Below are 13,889 nucleotides of genomic sequence, written 5' to 3'. Positions count from 1 at the left end.
GAATTTATTGATCTTCTTCAGCCTTTTCATCTACCTCAACGTCACCATCAGGCACTCATCTTATTTCAGATCACCAGCCCCTCCAGCATCATCCACATTAGCATGATATGCTCGTACCCTAGTAGTAAGGGTTTCATATCACCTATGGACTATATCTAAGACTAGCAAACTCAAGTTGAAGAAAAACCCAGTTATAATCATGTATTAGGACTCCATGAGCATAGATTAAAGTATAATGCATATTATTAGTATGGATAAAAAGTGCTGCAAATTAACAGTAAATAAAAATATCTTTAACGTTATTGGTAATGTAAGAAAACAGATCCTAGTTTTTAGTTTTTACCCATAAAGTCAAGAAAGTTATGTGTTTCTCCTGTTTATATGAGATAACATTCAATAAATTCAGGCAAAATGATGCATAGAGAAGGGTTCTGACTGCGGACTAATTGCAAATGTTTAAGCAGTTCTGACGCAACTCGAAAGAATTATCATTTCCTTTGTGCTTAGAAAGATGATTTGTTGATATAACTTTCATTTATATCTAACAGAGAAGCGAGGGTTTAGTTTAAATCTGATTCTCCAGGTGACCCATTGATAATTTAAGCTTTAATTAGGGTTCTGAATACCTAACATGATATGTTGATGTTGATAATTTAAGCTTACCTAGGGGTGTGAATAACAAAAAATCAAATTAACAAATGCTCAGGATATGGATTCCTGCATATGCTTATTCCAGAACAAACAGAGAATACTTGATCTTATTTTATAACTACCAAACTTTTCATAAAGTCATATAAATTAAATGTAACGCTGAACCAACCGAAAAGCATTATTCAGATATTTTTAAAAAAACAACCAGCAAATCCAAAGAAAGTACATGCATCGATTAATGACATGACAAAATAAGCACAATAACAGAAATAAGAAAAATATGACAAAATTACTTAAAATTTAATTATTAAATAAAATGAGTGCAGAGCATACATACTATCTCCTGGCAGTTAACCCACCCCCCGTGCCCCTGGAATAGAAGACACACACAGCTCAATAAGGTTCTGCTCAAGTAAAACAAATGGAAGCTACAAACCACATGGTGTCCATGTATATGTAAATGCTAAAGCTAATTTAAGCAGTTAACTAAAAAAAATCCACTACCTTCCCTGTGCTTTCCCTCCAAAATTCAAGCCATGTTTCCCATCAGTTGATCCGTTGTTTTGAGAATTGGCCAAGCCTGTTCTAACATGATTCGCTCCATTACCGAACGTCATATGTACAGATGACTGGCCAGGTCTCATTTTTGATAAACCATTTAGCTCCTGCTGATCTTTTGATTTGCTTAAAATTTTTACATTTGAGAAACCTTGAACAATGTTGAAAGAGACACCATTTGAATGTTGACCCTGCATTACCGGAACCTGTGAAGGCTTCTCACATTCATCTGCAGGACTATTCACAACATTTGTAGTCTTTTTGGGTCCGGGATCAATGGATGGAACCTTCTTAATGCGATGAGAGTGGGCCACGGGAGTGACAGCAACAGAAGGCAAGGATGACGAATAAGGAGTGGATACTGCAGCTGCTGCAGCAACTTTTGCAACAGCTGTGGTTGCTGATATAATTCCTTGTGCTCCTTCACGGAGATGAATATAGTCCCCTTCAATTACAAATAACTGGATTCGCAAAGTGGGACCCGTGAACAATAGTACAAATACATGTCACCAAATGGTCAAAAGTGATTGGTATATGAAAACTTACTTCGGGATGATGAGACACAAAGTCGTCAAGCTTTCCATATTCTTTCTTGTAATCATGCCAATGAAGAGGTGCAAGCATTTTCCCAAGTCTATTAGGTAGCTGTATGTAAAAGAGTAAATACATACTATGTCAAAAATATCTCCAATATTTTCAAAATATAGCAATTTTTTTTTTTTTTATAAATATCACGACATTTTGATAAAACGAGAAAATTCTAAAATAGTCCCAAGAATTTAAAATATATAGCGATATTTTCATTTACCACGATAATATCGCGATAATATCACGACAATTTTATGATATTTTTATATTTATATTTTTCTTAGTTTATATATGTATAGATATATATAGATATATATTAAATAATTTTATTTCTATTGTTTTTCTCAATATAAACCCGAAAAATTTTAAAAATAATAGACCCCGAGATTTCCCCTTGCCGAGAAATTCCCGAAAACGATATTTGTGACTTAGAATAGACACTAACCAGATTAATTCCTACAAAGAGATATGAAGGAGTCCTAGCACAAGTTATTTAGAATTCACTCACAGTTGTGCTAATTCTGATTCGACCACCAGACCCAGCCGGAATTGCACGAACAATGCAAGCCAACAATGATCTTTCATCTAGAACTGTAACCTCTTGAGTTTTTGTGGGTATCATTGAACTTGATGACCGTCCAGTAGAGAGAGGCACGTCACGCAAATTCAAAGCACTGCCACTGCAATCTGTGGCATCAGTGGAACTTGCTTGATGGTTTTGAGCATCTGACCATTGCTGTTGCCTTGTCAAAACCAGCGGCTCCTCTTGCAAATTGGTAATCACACCAAATGTGTTCTCATCATCACCCTCCTGAAATGAAAGATTAGATTAATCAAGCTTCCCAAACTTTTCAGCATGGTTTTAAACTTCGGACGAAATCCAACATAAGGACCAAAATTGCAAAATTTCGGCCGAAATGACCGGAATTTCGGTTTCGGTTGAGGCCGAAACCGAAATTTCAATCCTTGCTTTTTAGCTGGTTTTGGAACCTTACTTCCTAGCTGACCTGGCATTATATACCATAGAGAGACAAGATAGTGCAAAATAAAATAAGAAGTAACAAAGAAAATCTCTAACACTTAAAACAGACCTTAGGCTCACTATTCTCTTCAGGTGTACCCAATCTTGATGTCTCTTGAAACTGGGAAGAGCTTTCTTGTACGTTCTGATGTGATTCATGAGATACCAAGTATCTCTTATCATTTGATTCTAGCACCTGTGCCAAAGAATTAGGGAGAACATGGGGATATTGTCTAGCAAAAGCATAACTTAAGGACATCAAGACATGGTGTGAAAACATAAACATTTTTGTTTATAACCTCTAGTTCTTCACTAGATGTGGGAATTATAGGAGCAGATATCTGCTGGGGGTTAATATGGCCCTCTAGATATTCTGAATGAGCTACTCGTCCATCTCCGGAAATCTCATAGTCATAGTGAACATCTGATTTCAGAAGGCTCTGCTCAATTTGGGCATGCTGATATTGATTCTGACTCTGCTCAATTTGGGAATGCTGATATTGGTTCTGATTTGATATCTGGGAACTCTCTGGTACTACCTAAAGGAAGAAAGAAATAGAGAATTAGTAGTAAGAAGCCATGTGCTCAACAAAGCAACTATATAGGAGTTCACGTTGCTAGTAATACCTGCTGGTTCTGCCAATGTTGATGGGATGAAATTGAAGGAACTGACTGAAAATGGCCAACATGAATTTGAGGAACATGCGAATTCGCTGGGGGTACAGATTGTGGGACACCTTGTTGGTGTGTAACAAAAGGATGAAGTGCAGGCACCTGTCCAGTGGGAATGAAGGCACCCATCCCAAGGATAGACGATGGAAGAAGTGGAACTCCAGAGGCATGGTCGGTCTAATAAAGAACAATAATTAAAATTCTAAAAGACATGATTTTAAGCAATTACCACTGATTTAAGCAGAATGAAGATCTGAAAACTTCAAGAGTAAAACATGAAAAAGGAATGCATACGTACATTTTAAAATTATATCTACAAAAACTCGACAATTCCTTAATCACCTATCAGAAACTAAAATTACTAATCAATAATGCACCCATGTACATGAATAGGCTAACTTTACGGTGCATCAAATCAATACTTTAGTTAACCATACGAATACCACCACTGAAGAAAACGCTCTCGACACATATATGGAACCGCGACGAAATAAATTAATGATCCAGTTTAAAGTATCCAAGTCAATTCTCAAATGCAGAGAACAAACCGCAATAACATCACATGGAATGGATGCATGGCAACAAAGAATGAAGAGGCATTTAGAGTATAGTCTCCAATACACTTCGAGCAACGAGATTATATTACCTTCTTTATAATAGTGCATTCAATTTAGAACAGTCTAGAATGAAGATGCAGAAAAAAGAGATAATGGGCCAAAGTTAGCTACACGGACGCAAATTGATCAGTATTTATGAATTTTCTTTACCAAATCTGTTCCTTATAATCAGTGTGAATACTTAAGATAACATAGAAAGAAATAAAAAGAATAGTGCCCACTTGCACACACCATACTATTTTCGACAGCATTCCATCTGGTTGATATCAAAGAAATAAATGATGCATCCATGCCAGAACTGCTGGCAAACCTAATTAGATGTTAATGCAGGATTGTTCTAAGAGCAAACACTGGCAGAAGAGGTGTGGCCTCTCAAGGTCAGAAGTAAAGATTTACCCTTCATCTGTAACACCATCAGTACATTTTCCTTACATGAGGAAAAATGATGTTACCTCCACCACACAACAATGTCAAACAGAAAGAATGTCCCTGTGCCAAATGCAACGACTGCATTTGTGTAGTTTGCAAGCAGTAACGGAGAAAGTGGGACCCTCCCTGTGCAAGCAAGGAGCAAAGAAGTTCCTCATGCAAAAGATGTTGACAAAGAGTTCTCTCCAACATTCAGTGATGATTAACACCATTTCAGTTCTCTACTTACAGATAGAACTAGAACCAAAATGAAATACATTTATTTTCAGAAAAATCAAGAAAAGGTTGGGCTAAACATAAACATGTTACATGGTCTCAAAGCCAAACAACAACGCACCATGTTCAGACTTAATAAAAGATTAAGAAACAGGAACATATTATCTTCATGGAATAAGAAATATTCCTGAGATAAAGCTAAGGGAAAAGACAATGGAAGGTAATTTAAGAACACGCCGAGAGTTGAAGTCGTAATGTTAACAATGCAAAAATATTGGGAAGAACTTCCCCGAGTTTTGCTTAGTTCATGATACTTTCCAATAACTAAAAGGAGGAAAACATCGTTCGGCAGGCATTGGATTATTGCTTGAATGGAAGGGATTAAAGAGAAAGACATGAATAACTTAAAATAGCAGTATCTAGTTTTAAGAAGGAAAAATCATCAGGACAGGATGACTTCTCTGTGGCCTTTTTATAGAGGCACTTGGAGCTGAGTGCACCTGACCTTGTGCAGTCATACAGATTGTATTTCAACAAAAGAACTCACAAGGATTTTAATTTAAAATTTTGTTGTGATGACATCACAGCCAAGGTTTTAAATTTCGGTTTCGGTTTCAGTTTAGGTCACCATGTAAACAGAAACGTTTTGGTTGGAAATTTCCATGAAATCCTATGAAATTTCGGTGAAAATGTATGGAAACATATGCAGATGAGAGAATTATAAGATGAAACTTTAGGAAAAACAAAAATAAGCACAAATATACACTTAGAAACTGTCACATAAGGCAACTATTCATAATGGTTTAACATCTAACACCGAACAAAATGTACTATCATACATGTCCGATAATTCACTACATATCACATTTCACATGTAATTCATATAAATATTTATAGATAATACGAACACCGCATTTCACATCCAATTCATATAAATATAATTATGTAACACATACTAATGTAGTACAACACTAATACACTTGCAGTTTTGGTTTCGGTATCACTTCGATGGTGATAGAAACAGAAACAATTCGGTCATTTCGTGTCGGTTTCAGTGGAAACGGAACCATGGTCGCCAGTGTTGCACGGATTCGGATTCGCGTGTCGGGTTCCGACACGGATTCGAGGTGTCAGATTCAGCAAACCCCCAAAAGTAGGATTCGAATTCGGTAATTTTTAAATAAAATAAAATTTTCAATTTTTTTATAATAAAATTTTCAAATTTTAAATATATATATATATATATATATATATATATATATATATATATATATGAGGGAAGTGTTTCTAAGCTATAGCTCAAAAACATGTGTGTGTGTGTGTGTTGAGTTGAGTATGTGTGTGTGTGTGTGTGTGTGTGTGTGTGTGTCTACATATATATTTTTTAGGGTAGAGGGTTGGAGTGAGTCTTGTATTCAGAGAGTTGAAGGAGGAAGGGGGTCGATGTTCGAGGGTCAAGGCACTAGGGTTTTTATTAAAAGAGTATGGGTTGTAATTTCATATAATTAAAATTAAGAAGAAAAAACGTTTAAAGGGAAAATATACAGGATTCGCATTTCAAAAGTGACAACGATGAATCGGATTCGCCAGAAAAAAAAACAAAAAAAAAACAGGATTCGTGAGGGACACGGCTATGACAAGAATCCGGGTGTGTCCCACGTGAATCCATGTCCGATTCGGATGCGGAGACGTGTCAACACGGATTCGGCATAGGGAGGCAAAGAATCCATGCAACATAGATTGTCGCCAAAGCCGTTGATGCTTTGGACTTCCAAGACATCATCATGGTTGATGCCGTTTGTAAGATTATTATCTGTGTCTTACCGGGGGGGACTAGCAAGGTAATGGGCCGCCTGATATCTACTCTAGAGTTTCAGGAGCTTATAAGGTAATGAAATTGGACTTAAAGTTGATATTAGAATGTTCATCCTTACAAGTGATTGGGAAAAATGATCGACAGGTTTGAGTGATCATTCCATCATTGAGTGTTGGAAAGGATGAGATGCGGTCTTAAATGAAGAAATTTTTTTTCATTTAAAAAAAAATGAAGAAAATTGATCCATTGGTGCATCTTGACAGCACACATCTAGTTCTGATTATTAAATCTTCACAGGTTCTTTCTCATTGTTCATCCCTCATCAAGGCATCCTATTGCCACCAATCCTTTTTACTCTTTTTGCAGAGACTCTTAGCATGATTCTCCATTGCTTCAACCAAAGGACTTCAAAGAGATTGACTTTCTAGAGATTCCTCAATCCCATAAATAAAAGAGGCATTGAGGTCACTCACATAAAATATGTAGGCTTCCATAGCCTAAGGTAGACAGCTACGATCCACCATCAATCTCCTAGAGATTGTTCTGGGACAAAATGCTTCCTTCCTTGTTACTCATCAGGTTAAGATTTAGCAGAACCCTAAGGCCACGGCATTAAATTTTCATCAAAATTGACACAAAAAGACCGAAATGTTTTTGTTTGCATCCCCACTGAAACGTTACCAAAATCGAAACCTGTACCGAAACCAAATCCGTACGTGCATTAGTGGTATATACTATATCGATATGTTTTAGATAATTTATTTTTTTTTATTTTTTTTTATTTTTTTTTATTTTTTTGAAATGGCATGTTTTACATGTCAGTATATCGGTATGCTCTACATAATTATAATTATATGAATTGCATGTGAAATGTGGTGTGTATATTATTTATGATTTATATATGCATTCCACGTATTCAGTGATATGTACTGAACTATTAGACATGCGTGACAACACGCCACTAAGTGTTTGATGTTGTTAAACAATAATGTATGGTTGTCTTGCTTATGTGATGGTTTCTAAGGGGGTTTAGTCGAGCTAGACTTGGGGGCACTCCGTCGGACTGGACGAGTACCCCTAAGTCGCACGAGAATTTCACCAAACATTGTTTAATGAAGTGTTAGTCAGACAAGCTTATGGTACGCTTGAGTGCCCAATCACATGGGTCCCACATTTTGTGGTGATCCAAAGCATTCATTTGCAAGGACCTATCATAGATAGGGTGTGTACCAAAAATCAGCTCCATTGAATCATCCTAATCCCTCCAAAAGTAGAGGGCAAAAATGGGCAGATTTGTGGACACACAGTGTCTGTCCATTTTGACCTCCACAAATGGATGGGTTAGGATGATCCTATGGAGCTGATTTTTGGTACACACCCCATCTATGTAAGGGCCTGTCAAATGAATGCTTTGGATCATCCTAACAAAGAGGGCCCACATGTGATTGGGCACTCGAGTGTACCATAAGCTTGGTACGCTCGAGTGTACAATCCTTTTCCTCACACACACACACACACATATATATATATATATATAATTTAAGAAAAATATAAAATAAAAATATCGAGACAATATCGTGATATTATCACGATATTTTATGATGAAAAATGAAAATATCACCATATTCTCAAAATCTCAGGATTATTTCAGGATTTTGTCGTTTTATCGCGATAAAAATGCAATATTTTGAAAATATCAGAGATATTTGTGACATAGGGTGTGAGTTGCCCATTATTGTTATCTGGGATCCAACCATTCCTTGGAAAAATAGGTGAAATTGTAAATTTTTTCCTCTGTAATTTTCAGAACTATGATGAAAAGAAAATAGCTAGTTTTATGTCTGACCTAGTCTCAAGTCTCGATAACTACTTAAGTATGAACTTCAACTGTCTAACATAACTCAGTCAGACCAATAATGACAAGCAATGATCAAAAACTGCAGATGTCGCAGCCACCATACTGTGAGAAGTTTTATGAAGATCAAGGTTAAGAGCTTTAGATTCAATTACTAAAACCAATTGAAATTGCAATGGTGTTGTAGATAGTAGTAACAACACACTAACGAACTGGAGACCATACGGGGAAATTGTCCATGGTGGCAACAAACTGCCAAACAATTGTAACTAAACTTACCATAACAGTTCCTGGGCATCAGATTTATATATCCCAGCTTTCAAGGAAACTAGACACGTGTTTGGGAAAATGCATAATAGAAAACGAGAAGAAGCAGAATTTAGTTGATGGAAACAATGTAAGATCTACGGTTATTGAGGATTAGAAATTTTCTCATCACCGGTATATGTTAATGACAACTAGCAATCTAGAAAGATGGATGGATGTAAAATTGGAAAATGAATGGAAGGTAAACCTCAAAAGGCTTTGGCCTGTGTTCTGACCTTGGTTGGTGCATTGTAATCTGAAACAAACGCCGGCACCTTATCTATGTTCCCGTTCGGCAGGATTCCAGAGTTAGTATTCAAGGTGCCACCCTCATTCACATTGAACTGGTTCCCCTTGTTCTGAACATATGGGGATACATCCTTTGAATTTGCATGTGCTGACCGAGAATCGTCATTATAAATCCCACTCCGTTCTCTAGCCTCACCCAACTCTAGCTGCAGATGTTGTATGGTTTGCATATGATGCCTCTCCATTTCTGCAAACTAGCATTAATAACATAAAAAGAAATCACATATTTTTTAAAAAAAACAGTGTCTATAACATATAAAAAGTAGCACTAAAATATAAAGATCCAAGAACTCATCCTTGCATATATCATGCAAAGATAAATGGGGTGAAGAAAAGAAAAGACTCCACAGTTGTAAAGGGAAAAATTAAAGCAACCTGTCTCTGAAATCCAAGCCAAATTTGGTTAAAATGTTCATCACGTTCTCGGAACTCAGCTTGTAACAAGGCATCTCTCTCCTGAACACGTGCAATCCAAGCTTGTGCCTCCCTTAATTGTTCATCCCTGTATAAAACAGTTTCCTGTGCAACCCTATGCTGAAAGACAGGACTCTGTTAGACAAGTTGCCATCCTGAGGTACACGAATAAGTTTGACTACTGAATGCTAAAGTATGACACAAGCTCTGTGCAACAAGAATTATACAATTTGAGCAAAAAACATTATGGAACGATGATACGTCATACAGACAGGATAACAAAGAAATATAATATAGATGCTCTCAACACGATTTATTCCATGAGTAACAAAAAGGGTTAGACCATTCTTGATTATGTTTTACCAGGGTTAGATTAATCATTTCTTTGTGTTCTTTATGAATATTTTTTCCGTTAGCCAAGAGGAATATTGGGCAACCAATGTTTTCATTTAATAAATTGAATGGAAGACACCTCAATTCAGCACCACGTGAGACTTTAGGACACGTACAGAAAATGCCCTAATGGTAACATCAAAATGTTCTGACAATTGGCACCAAAATGGAGTTTTCCCTTTCTGGGTCGGTGTTCGACACCCTAATATAGAGACATTTTGACACCTTCACTGATGTGAAAATTGGACACCTTTATTATGTATAGAACATATACACATCAGGACACCTTAAAGCGACATCACAGAACACTTCAGAACATGCAAGGACAATGGGCTGTGATGGCATCATTAAAATGTGCTTACAATTGAAAGAAGATATTGGGGCTCCCATTTCAGAACACTTTGGAAAGAAAGTCCTCAAATCATTTACCCTTTATTAGAGGCTCATGTACTGATGTACATAACATAATATACTATATATAAAAATTTATATTATATGAACTAGAGATGATATCTGCACTCCCTTGTTTCAATGTCAGCACTCTATTTTGCACTTACATCATTCTTATTTTTATTTTGAAAAATAATCAGAACCAAGAAAAACAGAGAACAAACAAATTTGTTTTACACTTCTCTCAATGGGTATACAATTCCCAGAAAGCTATCAGCAACCAATTAAAGATATTTAAAATAAATAGAGCTCTAATTTCAAAATAAGAAAGTGGGACGGACACACAGCATTTTGGCCCATGCTACGCATGGGTGTAAAATAATGAGGCCCACCCCAAAAAAAACATGAGATGGAAAATGTTGGGCCCACACAAATGCATGGGTGGGTCCTATCCGATGTATGAGTTTGTGTTGAGTTGGTGGGACCCATCCTAACAAAACATTGTGTAAAATGGTGGACCCCACCCTTTTTCAGTCTGAAAATATTTAATGAAATGTGCACCTTTCATGTCAGCCCAAGTATTTGGCTGTTATTAACCTATGAAATATTATTTTTTATAAATGATTATTAACCTATGAAATATTACTATTTTTTAACATTTTCTGCGGTTGGTATTAACAAAAGTAAGGGGTGTTTTCCTGGGATATCAAGATCGCAAGTATTAACAAAACTATGGGGTGTTTCCCTGGGATATCAAGATCATAAGCCAACTACCCATGGATCTTCCTATCTTTTTCTACATTGATTTTCAACAAGGTACCCAAAACCCTTCCCGGTCTGCAATCCTGATAGAGTACCCAATCGTTTTAGGGCCACAGGAGCTGTTATCAAACCCTTGCCCTCATGGATCCTATCTTGGTTGGGCCGGGTAGACAACTACCCATGAGGCCACGGCTATTGTGGTTTTGGGACACCGGCCACCCATGCTCCCACTACCATTCCCTTTCGAGAGCTTACAGAGAGTGTCACATTTTCCACTTATTTTTTTCGGAACATGTCACCCCAAACTAATGCCCAAAAAATCCCATAAATGCCAAAAACCAAATCTCAAATGTTAATAAGAGCATTATCTGAGTAGGTTAATACATCAAGAATTGAATACATTTAGAAAGTTGGAATATTGACCTAAGAAAAGAAACCATATGTTTTTTTTTGAAAGATGAAAAGAAACCATATTTGATAAACATGGATCTGCACCTAAATAGCTATGAAATAACTACACAGGTACTTGCATGTAGCATCGCGGCATTTTTTAGGAAGATAGGATCCCGTCGATGCTAGTATTGATGTTAGAAAGGAAAATAGTTTGATAAACATGAAGCTGCATTTAAAAATACATGCAATAACTACAAAGTTATTCTCCTTTTTCTTAAGCTTTGTTTTGAACTTATTTACAGAAGGAGAAGCCCACCAAAGGAGTGCATATGGGGTTTTCCGGCTCACAGATCTGAGTCCTTCTTCACAGATCTCAGTCCCTTAACTTGCAAGACTTAGTTTGCTTTTCTGGGTCCTTAGAATACTTCACCATACCTGAACTGTCTCTCTTCACCTTGAAGGCGAGCAGGTTTCAGCACCACCAATAAAGATTTTAGGATCGCATATGGCTTGCAGGCGTTTTGGATTGTCAGAATCGGAATCCACGAGTTGTGAGAGAGAACCTTACTTTGAGTGTGGGTTTCTGGTTTTCATGACAGCAGATGGAGGGCCTTGTGGTTTTCGCTATGGCAGATGGAGGGCTAGGAATGGCGTCCTATCTGGCGGTGATATCGTGGCCGAGTCCTGAAGGAGATATCAGAGGGATGGAAGGCTGAGAGACACACGAAACTGAAATGTTTGTGTTTCTCATCTCGGAGGTTGTAATTTTTTTTGGAAATTTAAAATTAGTAGAGAATCTAAATCTAATCAGTTGATGTAGATTAGTAGAAAAATAGAATTAGTTGCCTAAAGAGAGGGGAATGCATTTAGTATTGGAAAACTGATTTTGTATCGGTTGCCAAATTTATAGGGAAACTGAAAATTTTATAGGGGAAAGGTAAAAAATGGCAAAACATTATTATTAGTAAGAACCCAATTTAGTAGTCGTGTAAATTAGTTGGCAAAAATCAATGTTAGCGGGAAAAACAAAATTAGCTGCGAGAAAAATTGAAACCGGCAAATCAAAATTAGTTGCGGAAAAGCATGAATAGTGGCAAAACCTTTTTCTTAGGGAAATTTCTTTTCCCAAAAATACTTTTCTTGGAAAGGAGGAATGACACATGGAAAGAAAGGAGCTTAGTATATATTACAAATATTATTAAATTTCAGCATGGAGTGACCTTTAAAACACAAGGGTTATGACCTGATGACACAATCAATATGTGTTGTGTCATGATGATTCAAAATGTGCTGACACATTGGCAAGAAAAATTAAGGCTGTCTTTAATATATATTAATTTTTTCAAAAGAAATTTGACCAAGTCGAAAAAGGGTTTTGTTCAGGGCTTTAAAACCAATTTTTCTCAACCTCTCTACCTCCTTGAAGGCTGAGACAACCACGCAAGACACTTGCACAATGACTTATAATTGGAAGGCTCACTTGTCTGCCAATATGTCTCGGCAGATGATGTTCACAATCAAATTCATGTACAATCAGCTAGTGGTTATGATACCAGACCAGTCCATTTTTTGGCGGCCTACATTTGCGACAATGCATGTCAGTACATTTGTTGGCGGACTACATTTGCGACAATGCATGTCACAAGGTGTTCGATGTGATTAAGCCAATATGGATGGCTTTCTTGCTTACGTGATGGATTCTAAGTATGTATTTGTGCTTATTCTAGCATTTCACAAAGTTTTATCTTAAAATTTTATCAATTGCATATGTTTCCAAATGTTTTCCGCAATTTTACGAGATTTTCACCAAAACCGAAATGTTTTCATAACGACGGAAACCAAAACCGAAATTTAAAACCTTGACCTCAGTGTCGGGCACCCTAGACACCTCTAGACATGGGCACCCTAGACACCTCTAGACATGACACGACACTCGTATACATGTACAGATAAAGTGTCAGGATAATGTCATCAAAAGTGTCTGACACGGCACTCCTTCAGATTAGTAGCTATTATTTACTTGCTACTTGGTTTAGAAGCCATTTAAAAAAATTACTTAGTTTAGATTTTCATTTTAGAAATTACTTGAACAGTGAAATTACTGAATTAGAAGCTTAAGTTGTTTGAATATTCATAAATCATAATTACTAAATCACAACTCAAACCATTCATATGTATTTTTATATTTTTCATTTTTTTCTTAATTATTTATATTTTTGTATTATTTCCATATTTTAAATTTTTTATGAGAACAGAAGTGTCACCCTGTTGGGATTTTCAGAGTCTTCCATAACGGACACCTTGGAAATCTGAACACTTGGCACCCACACATGCCAGTGGCAAACTAACACATTCTCCTATCCAAAGAAGAAGATAACCATACACTCAAAAGCAATAGTTGATCAAGAAAATGAAGAAGAAGCACATTTACTACAAATAATAGAGATATAAAAACAACACGCAATCTTATGAATAAACACTTAAAACAATTCCCCCCAT

General features: G+C 36.5%; 1 protein-coding gene across 5 annotated transcripts in view; it reads right to left on the bottom strand.

Annotated features, from left to right (window-relative positions):
- LOC143880434 (uncharacterized) overlaps positions 1-13,889 on the bottom strand; it is a 28,447-nt gene that overhangs the window by 7,770 nt on the left and 6,788 nt on the right. For 4 of the 5 annotated variants that reach the window (XM_077383441.1, XM_077383443.1, XM_077383444.1 and 1 more), the window contains exons 7-15: positions 9,414-9,572; positions 8,966-9,232; positions 3,446-3,667; positions 3,118-3,357; positions 2,889-3,014; positions 2,306-2,608; positions 1,756-1,854; positions 1,156-1,670; positions 989-1,021 (exon numbers count right to left, since the gene is read on the bottom strand). In XM_077383441.1, the coding sequence (XP_077239556.1) occupies positions 989-1,021; positions 1,156-1,670; positions 1,756-1,854; positions 2,306-2,608; positions 2,889-3,014; positions 3,118-3,357; positions 3,446-3,667; positions 8,966-9,232; positions 9,414-9,572 (1,964 nt within the window). Of the gene's footprint in view, positions 1-984; positions 1,022-1,155; positions 1,671-1,755; positions 1,855-2,305; positions 2,609-2,888; positions 3,015-3,117; positions 3,358-3,445; positions 3,668-8,965; positions 9,233-9,413; positions 9,573-13,889 lie in introns of all 5 variants that reach the window. The other variant, XM_077383442.1, reaches the window with a different exon arrangement.

The sequence above is a fragment of the Tasmannia lanceolata genome, unplaced genomic scaffold (assembly GCF_043159265.1).
Source record: "Tasmannia lanceolata isolate RefF3 unplaced genomic scaffold, GAP_Taslan_0.1 ptg000006l, whole genome shotgun sequence".
NCBI classification, from domain to species: domain Eukaryota; kingdom Viridiplantae; phylum Streptophyta; class Magnoliopsida; order Canellales; family Winteraceae; genus Tasmannia; species Tasmannia lanceolata.
The sequence above is the reverse complement of the archived record's forward strand: the minus strand, read 5'-3'. Positions and strand labels throughout refer to the sequence as shown.